At 35.7% G+C, this 26,608-nt stretch overlaps 1 protein-coding gene across 22 annotated transcripts in view; it reads left to right on the forward strand.

Annotated features, from left to right (window-relative positions):
* The window catches only part of Dst (dystonin), a 427,642-nt gene extending 401,253 nt beyond the window's left edge, over positions 1–26,389 (forward strand). For 8 of the 22 annotated variants that reach the window (XM_021721801.3, XM_078019845.1, XM_078019849.1 and 5 more), the window contains 17 exons: positions 1,649–1,808; positions 4,305–4,499; positions 5,018–5,146; positions 7,321–7,464; positions 8,241–8,429; positions 9,866–9,995; positions 11,582–11,745; positions 12,451–12,613; positions 13,341–13,495; positions 13,670–13,744; positions 14,617–14,634; positions 17,445–17,562; positions 19,572–19,643; positions 20,594–20,793; positions 21,204–21,314; positions 24,407–24,530; positions 25,354–26,389. In XM_021721801.3, coding sequence (XP_021577476.2) covers positions 1,649–1,808; positions 4,305–4,499; positions 5,018–5,146; positions 7,321–7,464; positions 8,241–8,429; positions 9,866–9,995; positions 11,582–11,745; positions 12,451–12,613; positions 13,341–13,495; positions 13,670–13,744; positions 14,617–14,634; positions 17,445–17,562; positions 19,572–19,643; positions 20,594–20,793; positions 21,204–21,314; positions 24,407–24,530; positions 25,354–25,616 — 2,410 coding nt within the window. In that variant the 3' untranslated portion in view covers positions 25,617–26,389. The remainder of the gene's footprint in view (positions 1–1,648; positions 1,809–4,304; positions 4,500–5,017; positions 5,147–7,320; positions 7,465–8,240; positions 8,430–9,865; positions 9,996–11,581; positions 11,746–12,450; positions 12,614–13,340; positions 13,496–13,669; positions 13,745–14,616; positions 14,635–17,444; positions 17,563–19,571; positions 19,644–20,593; positions 20,794–21,203; positions 21,315–24,406; positions 24,531–25,353) is intronic. The other 14 variants (XM_078019847.1, XM_021721825.3, XM_078019852.1 and 11 more) reach the window with 4 other exon arrangements.
* Positions 26,390–26,608: the final 219 nt, after the last annotated feature.

Here is a 26,608-nt window from a genome sequence, read left to right on the forward strand (position 1 = left end):
TGGTTTATCCCTCCTTTCATCTAACCTCCATGGAGCTACTTAGGATGATTTTTTTATTTAAATGCAATGGGATCTTATCATTCCTGCTTCATGCCCTTCAGAGCCTTGCTGTTGCATGTGGATGAGACATAGGCTCCTTAATGTGGCAAGCAAGGCACTACTGATCTGGCCCCAGCATTCTCTTCAGCCTCCATTTACCCCTTTCCAGTCTCCCTCTTTCTCATTACACTTTTGTGAAGGTACAAGACTTATTTCAAAAATTTTGAGTACTTAAGTACAAAGTACAAGAGTTCAAATATCTTGTAAATGTTTTTAAGCTTTCTGTTGAGCCTTAGTTTTAGTTATTTTTGCCAAAAGGGTTGAGTATACCATATTTGAAGTACTTAAGAAGTTTTTTAGATGTTGGAATATTTGCATTTAAAGAATGAGATATCTTGGGGATGGGACCCAAATCTAGACATGAAATTCTTTGGTTCATATATACCTTATACACATAGCCTGATGTAATGTTTTGTAATAATATTGAGCCTGCCATAAAGTGTCATGGTATAGAATTTTCTATATGTGGCATTGCATTATTCCTCACAAAGTTTCAGATTGTGAAACATTTTTGGATTTTAGATTTTTGGATCAGGGAATCCTCAACTGTATCCAGATTAAATAAGGGCCCCTGAAAATTTAGGGTTTTTTTTTGTTGGAATTTTCCTTCTGATCTCCTTTAGCAGATTTTTGCCCTTTTACATATGTACATACAAATTGTGTGTGTGTGTGTGTGTGTGTGTGTGTGTGTGTGTGTGCATGCACATACTTTTTCAGGGATGAATGGCATCTTTTATGTGAATATTATGTTCTTTGCTTTTTGATGTATATTTTTTAAATAAAATTTCTGTACATGATTTTTAGAAAGTGTTCCTGTTTCAAACAACTCGTAAATTAACAAATGTTATGTTTTCCTTTCACTTTTTTATTTCCAAAAGGTTTGTTTGGCAAAATTCAAGTCTTAATAATAATAAAGATTATTCAGTTCTACAGAACTTCACAATAAGTTTTTATTAGTTTTTTTATCTTCTTCCATCTCAAAAGGACATAATTTTTGCAATGTCATATAAATGATTTTGTTCTAACATTTCTGAAAGGGCAAAAAGTTACAGTGATGAGGAACAGAGCAGTGAATGCCAGGGCAGGGTGTGACTATAAGGAAAGAGCATGAGGGGCTTGGGGATGGTGAAATGGTATCTTGATTATGGTGATGGTAATATGAATCTGTACATGTATTTAAATTCATAAAACAGCATACTAAAACAGTCACGTTTATTGTCTGACCACCTAAAGCAAATTTTTAAAAAATCTTTTTTTAAATTTTGAAGGCATGTTTTTAGGAAGAAACTCAAAAAATCAAAAAATTTCCAAAGTTTATGGTAATGGAATTTTCCTGGAACAGATGTCAGGAATATTTAAGTAATAACAAAACTTTTATAACTTTTTTTAATTTTTATGTTCTATGGAAAGTAAAGAAACAGCAGTAAATACCTATGTATTGTCTCTTCTCTTGAATACCACTCACCCTGCATAAATGAACTTCATATGTTCAGACATGTTAAGGCAGCTCTTCTGTTCTCAGAGTAATTTTTCTACCCTTTTTCCCCAGACAGAACAAATTGGAGGAAGCATTGCTATTTTCTGGACAATTCACAGATGCCCTGCAGGCCCTCATCGATTGGTTGTATAGGGTTGAACCCCAGCTGGCAGAAGACCAGCCCGTTCATGGAGACATTGATTTAGTGATGAATCTAATCGATAATCACAAGGTATTTTCTGGGGCATTTTATCTCATTTGCTTATTTTGAGTCTAGAGGGGTGTGTACCACTTAAATTAGCCCTTTAAAATCAGGAGACTGTGTCATAGTACAACACTATTGTTAAAATTTGTGTACTTCTGAGCAGAAATCAGGAAGCCAACTAAAAAAGTGCAGGGGAGCACTGGGAATGTTGTTTAGTAGTAAAGCACTTACCTGGCATGTACCAAAACGAAAACCAAAAAGGTGATAGGGGAAAATTACTTGAGTTATTGGTGAAATACTTTTGTTTTTGTGCTTTAAACCCCGTTTCAAGCATGTTTTACTATCTTTAGTTGTTCATCTAAATAATTATATAATAAAATTTAAAATCATTTGTTCAGTGACCCAGAACTAGGTCATTGCATAAATGTGCAGATTTGTGACATGATCCGTGGGGGTCATGATTAAAGCCCTTCTTTTTTAAAAGCTGTTTTAACCTTGTCCCTTGAACTATAGCAATTTATGAGTCATCAGCATGTGCTATGAGGGATTTATTATTTTTTTCAAGATAATTGGTTTGCTTGCAATCTCCTGATCTGTACGTTAAACTGTCATGCAAAGATATATTTGAAGTGCCCAGCTGATAGTAGTGTAAGTTCCTAAATTATGATCAAACGATATAATACAGCTTAACCTTGGAAACACCATGAAACAGTACTAATATAGAATGGTTATGGTATTAGAGTTGACTTTCTGAACAAATATCTTACAGCACTCTGACTTAATTCCTGTTGTGATTTTTTGGTACAAAAAATGTATACATTTTTAAATGTTCTCTTTATGTTTCCCTATTTTGATTTACCTGTCCTTCTTAACATAATTGGTTCTTTGGCATATTTTTTTTCTTTTCTGTTTCTATTCTATGATTATACCCATTAAAGAGACTTTATTATACTAGAAAATTAAAGAATAAATAAGGAACATTGACAAGGCCTACAAAAATTACAAATCTTAAAAATTACATTGCTTTGCTTATATTGAAACAAACGTTTTGTGCATGATTAATACAAACTTTTCCATTTCTTGGAACTCATTTAGTGAGTAATGGATAGTATAATGTTACTTTTTACATAATGCCATTTTTATAAACTCACTGTCTAAATATTTACTGCCCTAGACACTTGCCAATTTTTTTATATGTTAAAGATCACCAAGAATGAATTAATCATTTAGCATTAGTAATACAATTGGAAGGCTCAGGAAATTTCAATAAAAGTACATTGGAAACTCTAATCAGAACTGTTGGGACTAGTTTCATCACAAATGGAATGTTTAGTTATTGTCCCTTCAGTGATTGTGCGTGTGTGCAGTACATATGTGTGTACCGTCTGTCTGCAGACACATATCATTTAACATTGGTTGAGTGAAATCAAAGAATTAACTATACTGTGTTTGGATTCTTGGATGGGCTCCCTTTTGTGACTGATCTGAGTCTCAATAGAAACACACAGATATACCCAATGGTAATGTTCATTTGGGGGGATTATTTGAAAAATAAATTAATTTTATTGGAGACAGAAGGTTGGTTATTTGAAAGCTCTACTTTTATATACAGACTCTTAGATCAGAAATAAAGAATCCTGGAAATTCCTAGATAAATCTGGGCCAAAAGAAACCAACTTAGCGCTTGGCACATAGAAGTTCATCAAAATTAGGAAGGGGGGGAAAAACTTAAAAGCTTTTTCATCTAATATGATAAATAAAAATTGAATCATCTTGAATGAATATGAATTTATTTAGGATAGGTGCCATGAAGACAAAGTTGCTCTATAAAAAAGAAACAAAAAAAGACTACTTGCCAACTCCCTGTGGATTCTCTATCATTATCTTGGAGACCTCCATGATGTTCATCAGGACTGCTTGCTTAGTCATTCATTTGTCTCTTCATTGTGTCCCCTGAGTAATGCAGTGGCTAGCATGCATGTGGCAGTCACACTAATAATTTGGGAGGAATTGGGACAGCCTATCAAAAGAATCATTGAAAAAAGAAATTTGATGCATCTGTGTGTTTAATTGAAGTAAAGCCTGACTGCCATTATTTAAATCCAGTGACTTATTTTAAAAAACAAGGCATGCATATCTTTTTTCCCTCATAAAAATATTACAAGATTAAACAAATATAAGACTGCATTCTCCGAGCTGGGATTGTGGCATATCGGTAGAGCACTCACCTTACACATGTGAGGCCCTGGGTTCAAACCTCAGCACCACATAAAAATAAATAAATAAAATAAAGGTATTATGTCCAACTACAACTAAAAAGAAAATATTAAAAAAATAAGACTGCATTCTTGGTGCTCAACTACAAGCAGTTGGTCATTTCTTAACCTCTGAAGATTTGTCAAAAATATGGTTATTGAACTGTGAGTCTTATGTGTCTGTATGTATTGTTTTATGCACATGTTTCAGATAGCCCATGTTACTGTTGAGGCTTTAAAATTAATTTACAAAATTTGCTCTTCTCAGGTTTTCCAAAAAGAACTGGGGAAGAGGACCAGCAGTGTGCAGGCACTGAAGCGCTCAGCCCGAGAGCTCATAGAAGGCAGCCGGGATGACTCCTCCTGGGTCAAGGTCCAGATGCAGGAATTAAGCACGCGCTGGGAGACTGTGTGTGCCCTGTCTATATCAAAGCAGACAAGATTAGAAGCAGCTCTGCGTCAGGTAAAAACCATGCAGATAATAACTGGGTGTTATGAGAAAAGTATTGAAACCTCAACAAAAATGGCTCTAGTAAATAACTGTGAGGATCCTCTGTTCTCAATATGGACAGTCTAGTAGCCTCATTGCCTTGACCTCTCCTCTGCCCTCTCTCAAGACTTTAAATTAATTGCAAAGGGAGGTTTACTAATCTTCAGCTCAAAGTGCTGCTTGAGTAATTTTTTCAGCTTGAACGTACAATGGACTGCCATTCATTTAAAACCAAGTTGTGAAATTGGTGAATTATTCTTCATATAGGCCTCATTGGTATATGAGATATTTTCTTATATTTGTAAAATGCAGCACAAGGTATCTTTATCTCTTTAATGGGAGTAATGTACATAATTAATCTATTTAAATTTAAGACTTGTTTTTTCATTGAGGGGAAGAATCTACTGTACAATTCTGCAAATTTTACTAACAGACATTTGGAAATCTTGCTTGGTGTGTCTGTCTGTATGTGTGTCTGTCTGAACCGTTAGGCAGAAGAATTTCACTCTGTGGTACATGCCCTCTTGGAATGGCTGGCCGAGGCAGAGCAAACCCTGCGTTTCCATGGTGTTCTCCCAGATGATGAGGATGCTCTCCGGACTCTCATTGATCAACATAAAGTGAGTAATTTCTAAATGTTCAGTAAAACTAAAACTAAATGAGAAAAAATCAAATAAAGTAGGCTCAGGATTACAAATATCAAGTACATGAATATTTTCCTTCCTGAGAATTAATAAACATCTGGTACATTTGAGATTGTGTCTCCATCCTTTGCTTATGTACCTGTGTCTCCATACACATACATTCATACATGTGCAGCTGTCTTTTTGTTTCCTCATTAGTGAAAGTGGTAACTCTAGAATTAGTCACTGTGTTTCATGCCTTGTAAGAAGCACATTGATCTTTTTAGGGAGTTATTTGGCTTCCTACCCAAATTAGTTCATTGTACTGCACTTTTATGTAGATTTTAAGAATGAAACTTCCTCAAAGAGCAGTTTGGCATTCATAAAATTATACCAGTAGAATTACAAATCAATAATTTGGATGTTTATAAATAAGACAAGTAATTTAGTAAAATTTAAAGTCTTTTTTTTATTTTTTTATTGTTGGTCTTTCAAAACAATTCATCTTTCTTAATATATCATGTTTCACAATTTGATTCAGAATGGTTATGAACTTCCATTATTACCCCGTATACAGATAAAATTTAAAGTCTTTAAATTTTATTTTTAAGCCTCTCTGACTTCTGTTTTTAATCAAGAACCTTTTAAAATTTTTTGTAGAACATATTAAGTAAGTGCTGGGATTGTATATTTATATTTTTTAAATTATAAATTTAAGAAATGAAATTCCTAAGTAAATAGATGGTTGAATAACTAACCAAGTTAAAATCCAGCCATTGAATTTTCAAGCCAAGATCTTTCCCATGTCGATGCATGGAGTTAACAAGATTCTTAAGAGAATGGTCCAGATTGCTCTTAACAGATGTTTTTTAACCTTTGACTCATTAAGTCAGGACTTTGCAGTGCAAATACTCAAAGCAGTGTTGATGTCAGCATTTCCTATTAACTTTAAAGGATCTTTTTAACACCACTAAATAATCTTACCTTTCAAGGTCAGGGTGGAACTATATCATCATTCATTCCACTTTAACATGGATTACATCATCTATAAGAGACTCCTTATAATTAATACCCTTTCTCAAAGAGGAGTTGGCTAACCTGTAGCAATGAAATATTGCCTTGTCATTAATAAAAGTACACTAGACTTGTACAACATTATCTGGAGGCTTAACTTAAAGAATAGGACAACTACATCAAATTTATTATAAATTTTTGATTCAGCTCAATATTTAAAAATCTAGGTTGTATTATATTGCTGTGAGCTGACCACCAACCAGCACTGAGGTCCACTAATGTACTAGGGTTTGGGTGTCAGAGTAGCAGTATCTGCTGGGCACCTGTTGGTATCGCTGCCCTCACATTAGGACTAGTAAGCAAGTCACCAGAGCAGGGGGAGTGTTTTTTTTACAACAGATTATTTTATAATAGTTTTAACTAAATCTTTAAATAAATGGCATGGAATTACCTGTAAGTTTATGAAGTGTTTATTAGTAATACTATTTTACAGTAACATTATTCATTCTTGTTCATTTTCACTGCTTCCCTTTCCACATTTACCAAAGAAAAACAGATTGTGTAATTTAATTTCTTGGCACAGGACTAAAGACTTCTTAGTATAATCCAATTTCTAAAAATGTCAAGTTTTCCCATGTGAGTACCAACCACTAAGGTAACCCTGAGACTAGATCCGAAGAGCACAGTGTGGCAGGGAGTGGTCCCTCCCATCTGGTTTGGAGCTCTTCGAGGGCACAGAGTAATTAGAAGTGTGTGATCTCTCTGGTTTCCTCAGGAAGTACAGTTATTATTGACCTATGGTTTTCTCTTCCTACTAAGTTATTTTTTTTTACTCTTTCATTTAAGGACTCTATTGGGGAAAATTAAAATATTTTTTAAAGTAGGTTAGGATATGAAAAGGGTAGGTCATGTTATCAGAGCACATTGTCAAAAAAAGCATGACATATTATCTTGTACTTATATTTTGACATACATGTTAGAAAATACTTAATTTATCATTTCCCCCCTTTCTTCTCTAATTAGTGGATTATTTCCAACTGTGAATAAACAATTGAAGTTCCTGTTTATTTGTTTAACCCTGACAGTAAATAAACAGCAGCAGAGTTTTGTTTTCATCTAGTGCCAACAGCTAACTGAAGTCTCTGTTTCTGTTGTAGGAATTCATGAAGAAACTAGAAGAAAAAAGAGCTGAATTAAATAAAGCCACCAGTATGGGTGATGCTGTTTTGGCCATTTGCCACCCTGACTCCATCACCACCATTAAGCACTGGATAACAATCATCCGGGCCAGGTTCGAGGAGGTCAGTATGTTTCAGATATCTTCACAGGAACAGTAGCTCAGAGATTTGAGGGTGTGGGAAATTTCAGCTATTAAGATGCAGTTGCCAGCATGGGAAAGTGAGGCCTCCCCATGGAAATTATTCCTTAAAATGCTTTCTTTTGTGCACTATGAGTTTCTGAAAATCAATTTTCTTTTAAAAGTTAAAGGAATTTGCAGATATGTCCCCACAACCTTAAGAGGCTGATATTTGGTTCATTGGAAAACATTTTTTCTCACTTCCAGGATTCAGAACAATATATACTTGTGAAGTGAATTAGTATAATTTAAATTAACTTAAATAATTAGTATAGTGTAAATTAACTCTACTTCAGTTCTCACCTTTTTGGGGGTGGGCGGTGGTGGTAGTGGGGATTGGACTTAGGGATTGCATGTGCTAAGCAAGCTCTCTACCACTGAGTTGCATCTTCAGCCCTTAACTATTTTTTATTTCCACTTAGTACTACATGGAATAAGCATATTTGATCCTTCAGAGAATGCATATTTGCACTTAAATTAGAAAGCAAAAGAAAGCCTAGGTGATTGATAGACAGGTTTAAACTGCCAAAGATGACAAACATTCTAGAGAGCTCCCATTAACCTCCTTGGGCTGGGTCTTCATGCCACCAAAGGGGACTAGAAAGATTGGAAGCATTTTGGGTTTACCTCAGAGTTATCCTTATTTTCATTAAAAAGGTGTTTATTGTATATCAATATAATTATTCACTAAGTTGGAAGAAATTTCTGTTTCTCCAACAGGTGCTGGCCTGGGCAAAGCAACATCAGCAAAGATTGGCAAGTGCCCTGGCTGGGCTCATTGCTAAACAGGAATTGTTGGAAGCTTTGCTGGCTTGGTTGCAATGGGCCGAAACAACACTAAGTGATAAGGATAAAGAAGTCATCCCCCAGGAGATTGAAGAGGTGAAAGCCCTCATTGCAGAACACCAGGTAAAATAAATTTAATCCTAACCCCTGGTAGTCATCACCTCCACTGTTTTCTTCCTTTTCCTGTGATGCATCTTAAAAGATTGCTTTGTGATTGTTGCCTTCACTTCTTTAAGCACATACTCCACAGCTCCAGTCAGCTGGGCCTAAAACTCCTCTTCACAGCTACCCACTGGACTTCTGCAAAGCCTTTTTTCTTTGCTTTTTGTGAAGTTATTCCCAGGTGACACTGTCTCACAGTGGTTCCTGCACCACCTTTGTCTTCCCAGTGCCAGCTCTTCTTTCTCCTGCATCTTTTCCTCAGTCCTCTATTCCTTTCAGTCTGCTCTATCTTTTGGCAGTTTCACTCAAATCCTTGGCTTTAACTGGTACTTGTTTTATTTGGCATTTTATCCATCTCCCAAGATGACCATCAAATCTCCAAATATATCACATCTAAAAGGAATGCATTGTCTTTGAAAAATTATTTCTTCTGTACATCTCACTTGTTTTAATTGCAAAAAGGATGGGCATCACACTCACTGATTTATAGCTTGTTTAGTTGATAGCATTTACAGGAGAAACACTGAATGTCAGCCAATGGGTTCAGCTGTCAACATTGCCATTATTATATATATCTTGGTGAAAATCTGAGGTATCAACATGTGGAATGATCCTAAGTGTTTCAAGTCGTGTTCTTTGGTATCAGAGGTATTCAAGTGGAGCTTTCCAATGTGATAAATATTCCAGAAATGTGTTTTACTTCCCCTTTTCACTCTTGTCTGCCTTGCCTTTTCCTCATCACTTTTTATCAGTCTCTGCCTTACCTCAAGCCTTTGCCACATATTCCAGATATTAGAATATTTAGTCAGTAATAATAATAAGCCTGAGAGAAGTGACAAGAAATGTAACTGTAATATATCTTTACTCGGTTCACTTTCACCCTCCTTTAAATAGCTTGCTTATGACTTTAATACATCTACAGTTAATGTGGATACTATCACTATATATCACAGGCAACTTAAGTCTTCCAAATGTGTAGGTGAAATGTGCCTCAAAGAAACCAGTTAGTTGGGGTGTTCCTTAGGACAAATGCTCAATACAAATTCTTATGGGGGAAAAAAAATTCTCGTGGAAGAACTTGAAAGCTTTAACTTGGTTGGTGAACAGATAGGTTATTTCATTCACACTGCTCCTATATTTGGCCTTTGAACTACAACAAATTATTTTTGTTTTTAATTTATTGTATTTGCTGGCTATAACACTTTGCATTCTTTGAACATTAGTAAATGCTTTCTTATGCCAATTTAGATATTTTTTTCACTTAAAGGTAAGGCATGGTAATTTATTCTTCTTCAGAAATAATAGCCTGGCTCTTTGACCCTTGTTTTTTGTTCATTCCTAATGATAATTTAATCTAATGTACTTTTATTTAATTGACATCATTTCTTTCATTTCAGACCTTCATGGAGGAAATGACCAGAAAACAGCCTGATGTTGATAAAGTCACCAAGACCTATAAGAGGAGAGGAGCTGATCCTTCCTCGTTACAATCCCATATTCCAGTCTTGGATAAGGGACGAACTGGAAGTAAGCAGTGGTCAATTTCTTTGAAATGAAAATGGTTAAATAAAATTGCATCATTTGAAATTTTGGAGCACTTAGTGATTCTAGATGAGCACTCTATCATAAAAGATTTCTTGAAAGAATACATGGGCTCAAGCATTGTGGCAACTTGTTGAAAAATAAAGAAATTGCTCTGCCTAGCTTTCTGTATTTAACTCTGTGCTTGAAGTTTATCTTTCAGATTAACTAGAATAAACTAGAAAAATTCATAAGTACAGAAACCTTCACTCCCTTTGAATTGTGTCATTTTTCTTCTATGTAAACAGCACTAGTGTTGAATGAAACAAAAGTTATCATAACCTGGGTATAGTTCATAATCTAATTGTTCATTAGTGACCGGCAATCTGATAAATTTTGCCCATGTTCTTATGACTTCAGGTTCTATTTACTACTTCTCAGACAATCTGAGTCCCCCCAAAATGACCTTAAAAATAATAAAGCTTGGAGAAGATGTAAAAAAAAAAGCACAATTTGTATTGCATATTTTTTTAAGTGGGGTCAGAGCTATTGTAAGTACTGTATTACATGAGGAAGAGACCAGGTAAAGTGACTGAGAGCACTGGAGGCAGGCTCCTTGGCTGCCCCCTCCACTTACCAATTGGGAGACATAACCTCAGACAGATCATTTATACTCCTTCTAAGCATCACTATCCTCTTCTGTGAAAGGGGATGATTTTAACCTCTTTGGACTGCACTGAGAATTAGATGAGCTGATCTTTATAAAGTGCTGATTGTACTTCCAGGCCTATAGTTAAATACTCAATAAATACTAGTGATCCATATAAATCTCAGCCTGGATACTAACATCCTATGGGAGTTTGGACCAGTAATTTTTCTAGGACACATTTAACCATTTATTTAAATGAGGAAAATGCAACAATTAATAACTGTTTCGTGAAGTTATACAAAGTTGTGAAGAATGGGTAGGAAGAGGGAGATAACTTGAGTGACTCAGGAAACTTGGATAGAGTCTGTGCACTGGAAACACACAATCTCAGTGGGAAATGGACTTGGGAGAAAGTTTGGGTCCTGGACATACTTTCACACTTGACTAGGATTAATAAAGCAACTTGCTGTGACTCTGGTGGACTGCCTGGTATGTCCTGCTCTCACTTCCTCTACTTTCAGCCTTATTCTCTAAGAAGGACAGCTGGGTTTGCTATAACTGATTCTAAGATGTGTGTCTGCCTATGAGATTTCTTTCTCTCTCCTTAACAATAGGGAAGAGCACAGGGTGCAGCATTACCACTGAAACAACATGAATTTGAAGCAGGAACATGTTTTAAGCATAAATTTTTAGAGAGAGCTTTCTAATATTTAAATGCCCCTGTCAAGTTATGAATCTAATTTACGTGAACAGTATGTGATCCTTAATAAGTAATACAGATTTAGATCTTAACATTATGCACCATCTAAATTATAATATTTCTGCTTGCATTACCCAGTTTTTAAGTTGACTCATCCTGGCTAGGAACAACAAAAAGGCCAAGCTTTACCACCTATCAGAACACTTAGAAATTTGCCATCCTAACTAAAGTGTATTTTTACAGGAAAACGCTTCCCAGCATCAAGCTTATATCCCTCTGGATCACAAACACAAATTGAAACTAAGAATCCCAGGGTAAACTTACTGGTGAGCAAATGGCAGCAAGTCTGGCTCCTCGCATTGGAAAGAAGGAGAAAGCTCAATGACGCCTTGGACAGGCTAGAGGAGGTATGGAAACTCATGTATCTATGGCCAAGTTGTTCCCCTGCCTTCATTCACCGTGACACAGTGCCAAAATTGCAATCTTCTCACATATTAGCAAACTCTTGCTCCTTGAGTGCATGTTTTACTTCTAAAATGAATACCAAGACTGTATGTTTTTATTAAAAAATTGATATAAGGGATCGGGATTTAGGCAATCAATAAAGTAAAATACTCTCGTGCTTTAATAATGAGAAGCTGACTTCTTAAGAAAGGCTCTAACTTGACATGTTTGCTGGTTGTACTGCCTGGCAAATATATCCTGTGGCTTGAGATTGGGAGTTTTAGGTTCTGAAACTGGAAAATTTTCAAATGTCCAGAGAAGTTAAGAGAGTGGCTGACAGTGTGGGGTGAGACAGAGCATGGAGTTAGGTGAGAAGTATTGAAGTGGGTCTGTGCCTTTCGGTATGCATGGGACTAGTGCTGGTAAGTTGGAGCAGACCACTGTTGTGACTTTGCTGTTATCAGAAATTTTCAGTTTTAAGTTTTTAGGGATTTTCTTAGTGAAATAAACAGCACAGATAAAATGTTTCTGAACCCCCTTGGCAAGATCATACCTTTCTTTGAAATGGGAGAGAGATGTGTATTACCTGTAGAATCATTAGAAATATAGTCTAAGATACAATTGGAGTTTAGCATTAACCTAGCTCAGTTACTTTGTATCCTTTTCAGTTGAGGGAATTTGCTAACTTCGATTTCGACATCTGGCGCAAAAAATATATGCGGTGGATGAATCACAAGAAGTCTCGAGTGATGGACTTTTTCAGGAGAATTGACAAAGACCAGGATGGGAAGATCACCCGGCAGGAATTCATTGATGGAATTCTTTCCTCAAGTAAGTGCCAGGAGTCATGACATTAACTGGCGTCATTTTTAAGAAAATGAGCACAGGGTAAAAGTGTGGACCCGGCAAATAAAGCATTGCCTTTACACTTGTTAGAAAGTCACCACCATGCAAAAAAGTGTCTGGGGAACTCTGTGGTCCTGAACTTGGGTATGCTTACTAGTTGTGTGACCACACATGTGTTCCTTTTGTGTCCTTGCTAGTGTAATAATTTTCATAATGTTTGATTTTTAGTTTTTTTGTGTTGCCTGGCATATATTAGGAAGTCAATAAATGCAGGTCCCTTTCATTTTTCATGCTAATTCACATTGTCATTAATAAGACATTAGTACCCCATAAAATATCTTGGTTTTTGTTTGACACTTCAGTTGTTTGTATGTAATTTCCCTGACATATGCTGCTAGAAGTCATTCTTAATGTAAATTTCAAACCAATTGTTCCTTAAGTAGGGTAGTTGTTGAACCATATGAAATTGCCAATGTTAAACAGTTTCAACTACAGAAACACTTTCCTTTGATTCGCCCCAATAGTAATGGAAGATAAATTTCAGATCACATATACAAATGTCCATTTGTTATATAAATTAGTTTTTGAAAAGCATTTTGCATATTTGATCACCATGATTGTCTAACCGGGCACACTGAGATTAGGATGTGAAATGGAGAATGGCTTGAGAATTAACAAGTTACCTTCTTACTATCATTTTATAAAATTCTAGAGTTCCCCACCAGTCGCCTGGAGATGAGTGCAGTCGCAGACATCTTTGATAGAGATGGTGATGGATACATTGACTACTATGAATTTGTAGCAGCCCTTCACCCAAATAAAGATGCATATAAACCTATCACAGATGCTGACAAAATTGAAGATGAGGTACTCATTATCTTTCCACTGTCTACAAAAATAATAGTGTGTTCTGCCAGGACATCATGTGCAATTCATACAACCATTTTATTTACTTCCACTTTAGTTCTTGTGTCAAAGTTGTAAGGATTCCACTGTGTAATATTAACATTAAAGTGAATATTTCATCATTGTTTTTGGCAGGTAACAAGGCAGGTAGCTAAGTGTAAATGTGCAAAACGATTTCAAGTTGAACAGATTGGTGATAACAAGTACAGGGTAAGTTTTCCAAATAACTTCATAGTTCCTTTAAAGGATATAAATTGAAATTTGTGTACCATTTGATCTGCCTTGTTTTCCAGGAATCCTAATTATTTTTACATACCAAAATTTAATGGCATATGAAACTTCTACTTTTATTATTGTAAGTTATGTAGAGATACCCTTCATTTTTTAATTAGGATGTATCCTTGACATTTGCAACATGAACATTACTTTTAATGAGAAAAATTTTCACAATAAAACACTCCAATCTCATATATTTCTGTCATTGCTTCACACAATTTTATAAATAATATTACCATTCTGATTAGAGGTAAATTCCAGATTTCAAATAGAAAAGCTATTCCAAAGCATAACCACAAAGTTAAAAAGGTTGACTCATTTTTATAAATATGAGTAAGAGGCAATATTTTTTCCATTTACACAGTAATTTTTGCTTTTATTCAAACTCTCAACCTGGTTCATTAAAACAGAAGAGCAATGTGACTTCATCATTTTGTCTTTTTTAATTTTCCTTTTTGGAACATCTCTTATATGTAGTAGCTAGATAGGAAATGTGCTGAGTTTCCCTTTGTGAATTTACAACTGCAACATTATTTCTTTTTATACTCTCACATTGATAAAAATTCATTTGTATATTCAAACTTTAAATTTAAAATCCTCAGTGTTTTCAGTAAAATTGTAGAGGAAATTTTCTGGTTATTTGGTTTGAAGTTGGGAGACCTGGGTACCTGCACATCTCTAAACTAGATACTATATCCAGAAGCCCAGAGTGTGAGAGTGTGTGTGTGTGTGTATTCTCAAGTCACATAGAAAGTTTCCTGTTGAACTAATTGTGTCTTTCTTCCATTTTTCATTTTTTTTATCAGTTCTTCCTGGGAAATCAGGTATAAACCAGTGGAATGTATTCTCAAGTGCCCAATGATTTTTCTTTTTCTTTTTTTTCTTTTTTTTTTTACCTTTAATTCATAGCCCTTAAAGCTTGCCCTGGCCAATCTTCCCATGCTGCCTCCCTAGCTACTACATTGTTGGTTGGCGTGGTGTTTCTGTCAGCGCTATAAGGGTCCTTGATCCAGGATTCCTTTTTGCCTTGTGTCTCAAATGAGGAGATTACTTTTAAGCAAACCAGATAATGAATTGTTACATAGTTGGCTACACTATTAACAAACGTAATTTTCAATTCTCTTGTTTAATAATGCTATAAGTATATATTTATGCAAGTATTCATTGGAACACAAATTTAATTCTCCACACATCTCTATGTTTCACTATTTAGGATGCATGGTGTGCAGTGGCAGAGAAGGATCAGCATCAGGCAGTGGCATGAGAAGACCCAGTACTAAGAGGTCTCCATGTCATTCAGCCACAAGTAACATGCAGCTATTTTCAAGGCTGCTATTTTCCATTTGCCCTAAATGATTGATTTAGGGCTTTCCATCCTCTGGATAGATACAGTAACTCTGCAGGTTTTAGATGATGCCATTGCTTCTGAGGAAAATTATCATATATAATATACAAGACCTTTTTTATGACAACTTGACCAAATATATTGACATTTACATCAATATAAATTGCCTAGTGACATTATAGCATAGTCATTTCAAAATTGAAGGCAAGAGAAATTGTTTTGATTTAAACATATTAAAGTTTAAGTTTTTTAATTCATTCTTTTGTAAAGAACAGTACTATCTAATTTACCTAACAATATCATATTAGATATTATTACTCTGGCACTCCATTTTTAATCAATATTATATCTTATGTTTCAAATACCTCTTACCCCATCTATTGTAGGCAAATAATTTAAATAGAAATATTCACTTATTTTGAGTATATTTTCCAGGAAATATTTTTAATTACTATAATCATTGTACATATTTACATATTGATAATTTGATACAGGTACATGTATACAATGTATAAGGATCAAATCAGGGTAAAGTTTCCATTAATGTTACTTTTTTACATTTTTGTTATCCTCTGAGTCAGCAAGTGGGTTGGCATCTTGTATTTGTGGAAAGAATAAGATAAACACTTACCTCCAGAGATGTAATTTACTAGAAACACAATGAACAAGATTAATCTGGTTTTTTCTTGTCTCACAATTTGCCTATTGGGAAAATTAGGAAAATTCTGAAGACAAGGTTAGTTGTCTGGAGAATGCCTTTTTAAAATAAAATTGAAAATTACTTATTTAATAGAGCTGAAATATCTCTACAAAAGTTATTTTCTTAAAAGCTTTTGTTTGGAGCATAATCTTGGAATTATCTGGTTCCTTAAGGGTAATTTTCTTTAAATCCCCTCCTTTCCCTTTGCTTATTAGCAGCACCATATTTTTTCTAACAAAATAAACATTTTCATTTTTAAACTCACATTTATATTTCAGGAACAGGTTCACTGATAAGAACATTTAAGTCTCAGTGTTTAAAAATCAGATTTAGAAATAGTTATTTACAAGGTCTGATGTAAAACGCATGAGTTCCCGCTGGTGCCTTTTACATTCTTCCCAGTTCTTTCTGAGTTTCTTGTGAGTTTTAGGATCTTGACTGTGAATAGGTTGGTTTTGTTTTAGGGTTCTCTTACAGAAATCTAATGTTGAAGCTTACTGAAAAGTAGCGGACGGTTCCTATATAAAGTTTTCTGTTTATCACAATAAGCTCAGACAAGTAGTTGATGTTGCAATTGTTTCTTCCCTGCTTTAAAAAGAAACTATTTGTATTTAATTGTTCATTTTGCTTTGGTATCTGCTGGGTTGGCAGCCATGAAGTCTAGTATGGTGGTTTTCATAAGTTGGACATGAGCCTATTAGAAGTGATTTATAACTGTAAAATCATTTCTCACAGGCTTTCAAAACAAATAAACTTATGATCAGAACTACCTGTAGTGAAGCATTTATTTAGGACTTGCAAAATCCGAAGCATATCCCAAGTAATTGGCCGTTCATGGAAAGGGCAATAAAAAAATGATTTGCTTGTTAGTCTCAAGTATTATGATACAAATACCTTTAAGAGAACCCCATTTAGTTTTTAAGAGCCGTATCATTAATATTTTGCTAGTGGCTGTTCTAATATTATGGTGATCTAAAGTGGCATATTAATTCAACCTTTAAAAAGTTGGTTTGCCAGATAATTAGGGGTAGAGAAGTTTTAGTTGATTATGAATTTTTTATTAGTCATACATATTTATTACATTATTTTCCATGAGTCAAAATTCTTAAAATGAGTTTATTTCTCCCACATATTTGAATGGAAAATAGTTTTCATGTAAGACATAATTCTAATGAAGATGAATCAGTTTATTAAATGTGCCATAGAATCATCTTATCTTGTATAAGCCTTCAGCAAGTAGGCCAGTGATTATTTTTATAGCTGTGTTTAGTTTCTAGAAACAATTTCCTATAACTGCCTTACTAATATTGATTCTGTCATAGGAAAGAAAAATAATTTTTAGAATAGAGCTTTGATATTATACTTGATAACCTTTGTAATCTTTTCCCAATCTGTTTCCTCTGGGCTAAATCCGCATGCAGCAGTCTAACGCAGATCATGACAAACCCCTTTTTCTGAGATTTTACTAATCGCTGTGAACTAAGCAAGAAATCAAAGTTGGTTGCTTAAGCTACTTCAGATTGCACATCATCCTTTACTTTAGAATTATTTTTTGACAATTAGAGATGCTTTCTTTCTTCCCTGCACAGTTTGGAGACTCCCAGCAGCTGCGACTGGTTCGGATCCTGCGAAGTACAGTGATGGTTCGAGTTGGAGGAGGATGGATGGCGCTTGATGAGTTCTTAGTGAAAAATGATCCGTGCAGGGGTAAGGAGACACTCATGTCAAGATGACACCACAAAAGCACAAGCTCGCATTGTTTTCTAGCACGAAAACATTCTGAGCATAATTGTGGTGTTTTATTCTAGCAGTGAATGTTTCACATTGGTCTCTCAGCCTTAAGTTCCCGAATAACTGTGGCAGTCACACAAACCATGTTCTTCTCGGTTTTTTATTTGTTACTACTTTAGACACGTAGGTAGGAAATACTAGATTAGATTTTCTTCATGAGACTTTCTGTTCTGCAGTTTTCAAAATGAATACTTAACTTGCAAAGGAAAGGATTCTGTCTGCCATTATGTAGCAAGGTAGGAGGAAAAAAAATGAGGTGATGAAGACTAAAGGTTCTGGGTAGTGAAGTTCCAAAGTCAGAGTTTTTAACAACTTGATGGGGTGGTGAGGCAAGGAGTACTTAAAATTTTAAAAGATAATAATGAACTGCTAACTTTACTCTTACTTTCAAGTTGCAATATTAAATATTAAAATATAAATTTAATATTTATATTTTATAATATAATACTATATATTATATAATAATATGTAATCATATTATAATATATAATATATAACATAATAATAATTGTTCCCTATCTACCAACCTGAGAGTCCTAGGTTAGCTTTTAATGTTCCTATTTTCAGATTCTATAGTCAGTTGTTAAATTCTTAATTGATTTACTTTATAAGTGAACATTTGATTGAGGTTTCAAATTAGGTGTCATCTACTGAGTGGCACATTTTCCTGCCTTTGTAAAAAGAAACAGTAGAATTATGATTTGCTTTAACCTGTGAGCTTATTGTCATTGTTTTTAAAGGTCTGTGCCAGCACTGCCTATTAGAATAAGAATATGTGAGACCAAGGATCCTCCAGTGGGGTCCCTGGGTTTCTATCCCAGTAACTAAATACACAGATCTATCAGAATCAGCAGGCCTGTCTGCCAAGGCTGCCTTGCATTGTTATATAGTCATATGCAGTAGCTCTGGCCTCTATAGACTAAAAATATACCTAAAAAGAAAAGTAAAATAAGAATAAAATTCCTATTTTATCATAACAGTGAGGAATCACTTAAAACAATAGAGATATGTTCTGAGAAATACATTATTAGGTGATTTCATTATTGTGCAAACATGAGACATTCTTATACAAACCTACGTGGTATGGCTCACTGCACACCTGGCTGCTATATGCAATACATGTGTGGGTATACACATATGTACATATATGTGTATGTACATGATATAACGTATTGTGCCTAGAGCCAAGACCAAAAAGCAATTTAAGATTAAATCAAGCTCAGGAGAAAATAATGCCACCAAGAGGTGCAGTTAACATGAGATGATACAGAAGGGTGCTGCTGGCATAATAACATGGCATACCATCTTCCAGCATGCTTTACTTTTTTAATACGTGAAAAGAATACACTCATTTTAAAGTGACAATAAAAATACAGTATGGTAAATCAACAAACAAGTGATTTTTTATTGTCATCAAGTGTTTTGTTCTATGCATAACTATGTGTGCTATACTTTTATACTAGTGACAGTGTAAATAGGATTGTTTATGCCAGCATTACCACAAATGTGGGTAATTCATTGCCCTATGTTACAATGGCTACAACATTAGGGTGGCCACAGTCTTAATGGAACACCATTGTATACGCAGTCCATCGTTGACTGCAACATCATTATGTGGTGCATGACTGCATTTTGGAAATAAAGCAGCCTAAAGTAAAATGCAGCTCTAGTTATGAAACAAATTCAAATGTATACAGTTGTGTTGGGATGCTTAGTAAAGTTAGCATGGCTGTTGCAAAGTCTTTCAGATGTTGTTCTTGTTGAGTCAGACCTTTGAGGGCTTCTTTTCCTTATGCAACTTTTCTTCTAAAATGTGCTAAAGGCTGGATCTGAGCACCTTTTGCATATTCAACTACTGTACTTTGTTTCTTCTCCTGCTAACAGTATTCTTTAATGTGATTGGTATCCTGTGTCATTTTTTCTAGTTCATCATCATGGGAGTAAAATGTTACGTTCGGAATCAAACTCTTCAATTACTACTACTCAGCCTACTATAGGTTGGCAACCCCTCTCTTTGCCTCTGCCTCCTTCCTTTTCTCTTTCCTACTTTTACATTCTTGCTTTAATCATTTTTTTAAATATAACATGCTTCATTCATTGCGTATGGCTTAACTCATATCCAACTGAGCTGGTGCTTCCAAATTTAAATTCCGAAACTGTAACACATCCCTGGTGTGTTGCAAATGCAGGTGTCATGTAAGTGATCAAATACATGCTGACACTTGGCCCATCGGGTTCTTGGGGCGCGTTCTCCATGTGCATACGTGTTTCTATGAGTGCTGCATCACTGACTATCTAACAAACAGATCCTTGGGTCTGGTGTTTGTTATTGCATGTTGGTAAAACAGTTTTTTAAAGGCATAAAATAAAAATACTAGCTGCCTCATTTCAGTGAAAAATCTGGAAGTTTATGTGTTGTCACCATGACTAATGAGCCATCTCTCGTTCTGTGTAATTCTATTGTTTAATTAATCCCAGTGTTAAGTACTGGCATTCTCCTGACCTCAATGTTACATGCAAAAGACACAGTCCCTGCCTTCCTGGCTTGTCTTCTTGGTGTGGTGAAAGGGTAATGAAACCATGTGGGCATCAGTAACTGGTGGATTAACAGTATTTTAGCATGAGCTTTCCATTTTCATGCTGACTCTTTCTTTTATAGTGGTTATTTTTGCTGGTGTCTAGTGTTAGAATAAGCACACTTTTTTCCTCCTCCCCAAACTCACTTGTATCCAAAAGGAATGCATTGTAAAGGAATGCATTTAACTTTTTGTTATGCTGAGTTGGAGTTGGCATGGCAAAAAGATGTTCTTGAAATTCTCAGGGTGACCTCTGGTGCTGCTGTGGTCATTCTTTCCATAACAATTGAATACCTCTTCTTTTCCTTCTGTGTGTGTGTGTGTGTGTGTGTGTGTGTGTGTGTGTGTGTGTGTGTGTATGTGTTTTCCAGCTAAAGGAAGAACCAACATGGAGCTGCGTGAGAAGTTCATTTTAGCAGATGGTGCCAGTCAGGGTATGGCTGCTTTCCGACCCCGGGGACGCCGATCCCGGCCTTCCTCACGAGCAGCTTCGCCCAACAGATCTACTTCTGTGTCCAGTCAGGCTGGCCAGGCAGCCTCCCCACAGGTCCCTGTCACCACCACACCCAAGGTAGGACTCCAGAATAAAATTCTTTCCTTCTCCAAAGTAGCCAATGTCCTGAGTGTATACCTTTGAATGTTTTAGGTCTCTAGAATTTTTAAGATTAACTGTTTCCATGTATGTTTCTTCTCATGATATAGGAAATTAAGGACTTTTTAAAAATATATATTCCTAGTGGCCCATACAGAGATTAGGGGCTTTTTTTTTTTAATCTTTCAGATTGATTTGATTTTTCTTTTTGAATTTCATTCTCTTTTTGTTGTTGTTGTTATGTGTATGATTTGCCATCAGAGCTTTCTACTTATTTTTAATTATTATTATTCTGACTGTGAAATGTGATTCTCTGCTATGAATATCTCTTTCTGTGCTTTGTTTTTACCTGCTGTCCTTTACATTTGATTTGCCATTGTTCCATACAGATTCTCCATCCTTTAACACGCAATTATGGTAAACCATGGTTGACAAACAGCAAAATGTCAACTCCTTGTAAACCAGCAGAGTGCTCAGACTTTCCCGTGTCATCTGCAGAGGTATTGTAAGGCCCAAGATGCCAGTATTAACAGTCCCATTTAACTGAAACTTACCACCCACTAACACTGCTGCACCACTCCTTTCCTGTATTTACTTTTGATAATGCTACATCTTTTTATAGATTTCTGTGAAATAAGCATCAGCCTGGCAGTTCTGAGAAGAGTAAGGAGAGTAAGTTCTGAGAGAGTAAGGAGTTAACAGAAAAGACAGTGGCAGCTTGCCCTAGTCATACCTGCAGGCTCTATGATTCCTTTGCTTTTTTTATTCTCACCTATACTTAATTCTACTTTCTCTCTTAAAAGAGTGAAATACCAGCCTTGCTAAAATATCCAGACCTCAGTAAAATTTCTTTTAAAGCTGATGGAATGCTTTCACTGATAGACATAATTTGGACAAGAAAGGCAACATATCCCTTTTAGATAGGAGTAAGAAGTAGCATCATTTGGAAGAGAATCAGTTAAAAGAATTCCAAGCTAGGCATAGTGGCATGCACCTGGAATCTCAGATACTTTAGGAGACTGAGGCAGAAGCATGGTTAGTTCAAAGCCAGCCTGGGCAACATTGGGAGATCCTGTATCAAAATAAAATATACAAAGAACTGGGGATGTAGCTCAGAGGTAGAGCACCCCTAGATTCAAAGTACTACAAAGAAGGAAAAAAGTAAAAAAAAAAAAAAAAAAAAAAAACCAACTCTGGGCATGGTCCTTCTTAATGTCCTTTGCATTTGTTTCTGCCCAGCACCACTGGGTAGATGTGACAAGTCCTGTGATCTATGCAGGAGGTCAAAGGGGTAGGCAAGAAAATAATCTGTGATTTTCAAAAAGCATCTTTATCAGATTTGAAGGACTAATATTTTTGAAGGATGCTTTTATATCTCAATATAGCATGACATAGGAGAATAAGATATTTAGGGAACATAAAATTTGCCAAGATTGACTCTCATCTGAGAGTCATATGCAGATAAAAGTCAACCATGTATCTTTTTGAGAAACTTCTCCATGAAATAACAAACATAGGCACCAAATAATCACCTCTTTGATTAAAGTGACAGTAATTAGGGGAAAATCCCTAAACATCTTTTCTTAAAATAAAGGAGGTATTTCATCTTAATGATCAAGTATATCTTAAAAGGCCACTTGACCCTTGTATGAAGAAATATGGTACCTTTACAATGTCCTTTGTGCTTTTCAAAATACTTTCCTATCTCACAACAGTAAGTTGTAGGCAGAGAAAAGTTCATTACCTTCACGATTTGATGGCAGTTCTGCCACTACTAGGTGGTAGGACTGAGGCAGAAACACCCCATTCATCAGCTTTTCCTCATTCCTTGCTCTTCCTGCCCCAACCCCTATACACCCCCACCTTTTTTCTTCCAGGTGGAGAATATTAGTTTCATAGATTAGTTATGGAGTTTTCTGTCAGTCATTGGATCTACAGTAGCAAAAACTGAGAAAGGTTTAAAGAATCTGAAGTGACATTTTAGCATTTGTTTTAAATATTTAGGGCTAAAATGCTGTGTTCTAATTTTTTTTTTTAAAGTAGAAACTGCCTAAAATTAAAGTCTGTTGTTTGCACTAAAAAACTGTCTCATTTCAAATTACCTTAAAAATAAAAACCAGGGCTGGGGTTGTGGCTCAGCAGTACAGCGCTTGCCTAACATGGGTGGGGCACTGGATTTGATCCACAGCACCACATAAAAATAAATAAATAAAGGTATTGTGTCCACCTACAACTAAAATATATATAAAATAAATAAATAAATAATACAAACCAGCCAACCAGACAAACCAAGAATATGTCTTCATGGAAAGAGTCTATGATATTAAATCAAAACAAGGCAATCTGAGAAGAATGATTTTGGTCGTTGACTTCTACCACCTTAAGTGATACACTTCATAACCTGTGGTCAGTCTCTGTTGACTGTTGAGATTCTTTGTAAGAGAGGAATTTAACCATATCAGCTAGACTGGAAGCAAATCACTTCCTCCTTGGGCCCTGATATTTTACATTTATTGAAAGGTGGGTGATTAATTATGGTTATATGTGTAAAAGTCTTCTGAAAACTTGAGCACTGTATGTGAACCATGTATAAACACTATGCTTAAGTGTGTATGACATACACATGTAGATGAATGGTAGGAATATTACATTCATATTAATAAATACAGCTCTGACATATCAGGTGGTCCTGCATATGTTTTATTAAATATTGAAAACTTTAAGAGGAAATTAGATATTTTATGAATGTACACATAATTTGTATAGATTTATTTTCTCCAAATAGCTCCTTGGCTCTGTGTTCATTCATTGAGGAATGTGATGCTGCTTGTATTCCTCAAGAGACTTATTTGTTTTTTAAACTTGGGCAGAATTTTCAAAATGTTGTCAGAATCTGGGAAAATGCAGTGATTTTAGACTTATCATAGAATTATATAATTGCTTCAGCCATTCTCTACAAATTCCTGTAGCATTTTAAAAGAATTATGCCCAAATGTCCCCTAGGAATCTTGTATGTAAGGACTATAGAAAGTGACAGAGCCAAGAAGTGAAGTGACATAGTGGTACTAACCTGTAAAACATCCCTCTTTCTTTTTGCAGTTAAGTCTGTTTAAACAGTGGCTGTCTAGGCATTGTTTATGTACTTCTTCTATTTCTGTTTATTTCTGCCTAATTCCTTAAAAGCATTGGAAGCAACAGAATGTCCCCTTCTCTTCACCAGGCAGTTGCCATCCTGTGGCAATAACTCTCTTAACTCTGTAACATTCACTGACAGTATGGAAGATACTAATGTACTCACAGTTCAATTTGTCTTGTTTTCCTTGCTGTCACTTTTGTATTCTACTGGGGACCTCCATTTTTTTGTTTTTATTTCAACCGGGAATCCATTTTCTTTAAAAGGTTTCCTTCAAACTCTGGCTGAAAGTTAATGGTTGGGGAAGGAAAGTAGGTGCCCTATGCCTTGTTCAATTGTAAAGTTCCCATCTCCTGAAGGGGTCTTGTATAGGTTCCCACCCATTCATAAAGTGGTGTCAGTGGAATGTCATGGTGCACGAGCAATATCTTGAAATGTCTCTCCGCTGGTTTAATGCAGGGAACACCAATACAGGGAAGCAAGCTGCGACTTCCAGGGTATTTATCAGGGAAAGGCTTCCACTCCGGAGAGGACAGTGGCTTGATAACAACCGCAGCTGCCAGAGTCCGAACACAGTTTGCTGGTGAGTGTGGTGCATTTCTTTCTTTAAAGGCTTTTGCAATACGATGAACTGAAGATTATAGTCCCTAGTCCCCTTTCTTCCTAATTGGGAAAGAAATTTTGAATTGGCAATGCAGTGTTCTTTTGAAATAGCATGTAGCCCCAATCCTCTAATAAAGGTAGATAATAAATGAGTCATGGGAGCAAGTGACTAAGAAAATCCTTTGGGAAAGCATCAAAGAAAGATGGGAGAATGACTACAGGCCAGAAGAAAAAAAAAAAGCACTGCTTCACACTAGAAGCCCGTATCTCTTCTGCTTGCTCAGAGTTTGTACAGAGATGTTTGGGGTGGTTGGAAAAACCCATCCACAACAAGCCTTATGCCAGTGCCTCTTACATTTCTTCACATAGTAGTGAACCTGTGAAGAAATATAGTGAACTACTAACCACTGAGTTCTAAACTCAGCAAATGTGATGTTTCTATAGAATTTCAAGTCTTCTCTTTTAAATTTCTGCATTCTTTGAGTTACACCTAAGAGTCTGCTCCATGTGACAGGGTTACACGTGCTACTCTTTAGGAAGCACAATCCCAAGTGATTGGTACCTGGAATCCTGGATATGTAGGGCAAGCCCAGACTTACCATTTATATGTGAATCTAGCTTTTGCTCTGTTACATCTTCTTAAAATAAGTCTTCTTAATCCTTGCATAATAAGAAAAATCCATAAATCCAAAGTCTTAGAAAAGTGCCTACTAGGTGTCAGGAGAAAAATGTCCCAGATAGAAAATGGTGTCAGGTTTTCAAGAATTGAATAAGGTTGACCCATCTCTGCCTTTTTTCCTCAGATTCCAAAAAGACTCCCAGCCGACCAGGAAGCCGAGCAGGAAGCAAAGCTGGTAGCAGGGCCAGCAGCCGCCGAGGCAGCGATGCATCAGACTTTGACATTTCAGAAATCCAGTCCGTGTGCTCAGACGTGGAGACTGTCCCCCAGACACACAGACCTTCACCCCGAGCAGGTTCTCGGCCATCTACAGCCAAGCCTTCCAAAATCCCCACACCTCAGAGGAAGTCACCTGCCAGCAAATTGGACAAGTCCTCAAAGAGATAGTGCAATTGGTTCCACCAAGGCCCTTCCTTATTCATTTATTATTTAAGTTTGAACAATGTAAAATATGATGTAGAAATTATTGTGAAATATTGCAAGAGGTGAGTTTAAAATTCTGAAGATGGCCTTATTTGTGTATTTGTCTTTTTATTTGATCTGTATCATTTTTTGGTCAGATATTCTGGGGTTAAAGTCACATCATATGTGATGGGGAAGAAAGAGTTTAACATGAACTAACACTTCTGCACTGTATTGTGTAGAGCATACACTAAAATCAGTTACTGTACCTACAGGTAAGTCTGCATCCTCTCTGACAACCACGGCACTACATTGATAACTAACATTAAGGATACCTCATGACATTTTCTTATTTTTATGGAAATTCTGAATAGCCAAAAAATGACGCACCAGGGATATATTTTGAGATGATGTAAATGTAAACTAAGAAGTGGAAGGCAAAAGACGAACACATCCATACACAGTTCTTCAAGCAGTATCTGACAGAGAACCCACAGGAGGTTACTTCAGGCACTTACCAGTACCACAATATTCAAGTACCCTGCAGCATTTCTGTGCCATTGCTTTAAATGCGGCCAGAGGCGTCCTGGACGTTAGACCTAATATAATGTAAGAATATAATTATAAAGTGCATTCATATAAATGTGAGGTTTTCTTTCGCTTGAGTGGACAGTAGCACCTGTATCATTGAACTCATTTTGTAACAAAGCAATTTTGCTTGCAAAAAGCTATGAAATAAAACATGTCCCTTAACTACATTGCTATGGAATTAATTTTTTCCCCAGGGAAAATTGGTGTATTTTTTTATGAGCAGTATCAATTTGGAGTGACCAAAAGATACTTAAAATGGGTTTATTTTGATTTCTGAACATCTGAAATAATCATGTTCTGATATTATATCTACCTATATTTAATAAATATATACATTTTAATTTATTATGTATACTCACATACTATAGAAAGATATTAGTATGCAT

Source organism: Ictidomys tridecemlineatus, chromosome 8 (genome assembly GCF_052094955.1).
Source record: "Ictidomys tridecemlineatus isolate mIctTri1 chromosome 8, mIctTri1.hap1, whole genome shotgun sequence".
NCBI classification, from domain to species: domain Eukaryota; kingdom Metazoa; phylum Chordata; class Mammalia; order Rodentia; family Sciuridae; genus Ictidomys; species Ictidomys tridecemlineatus.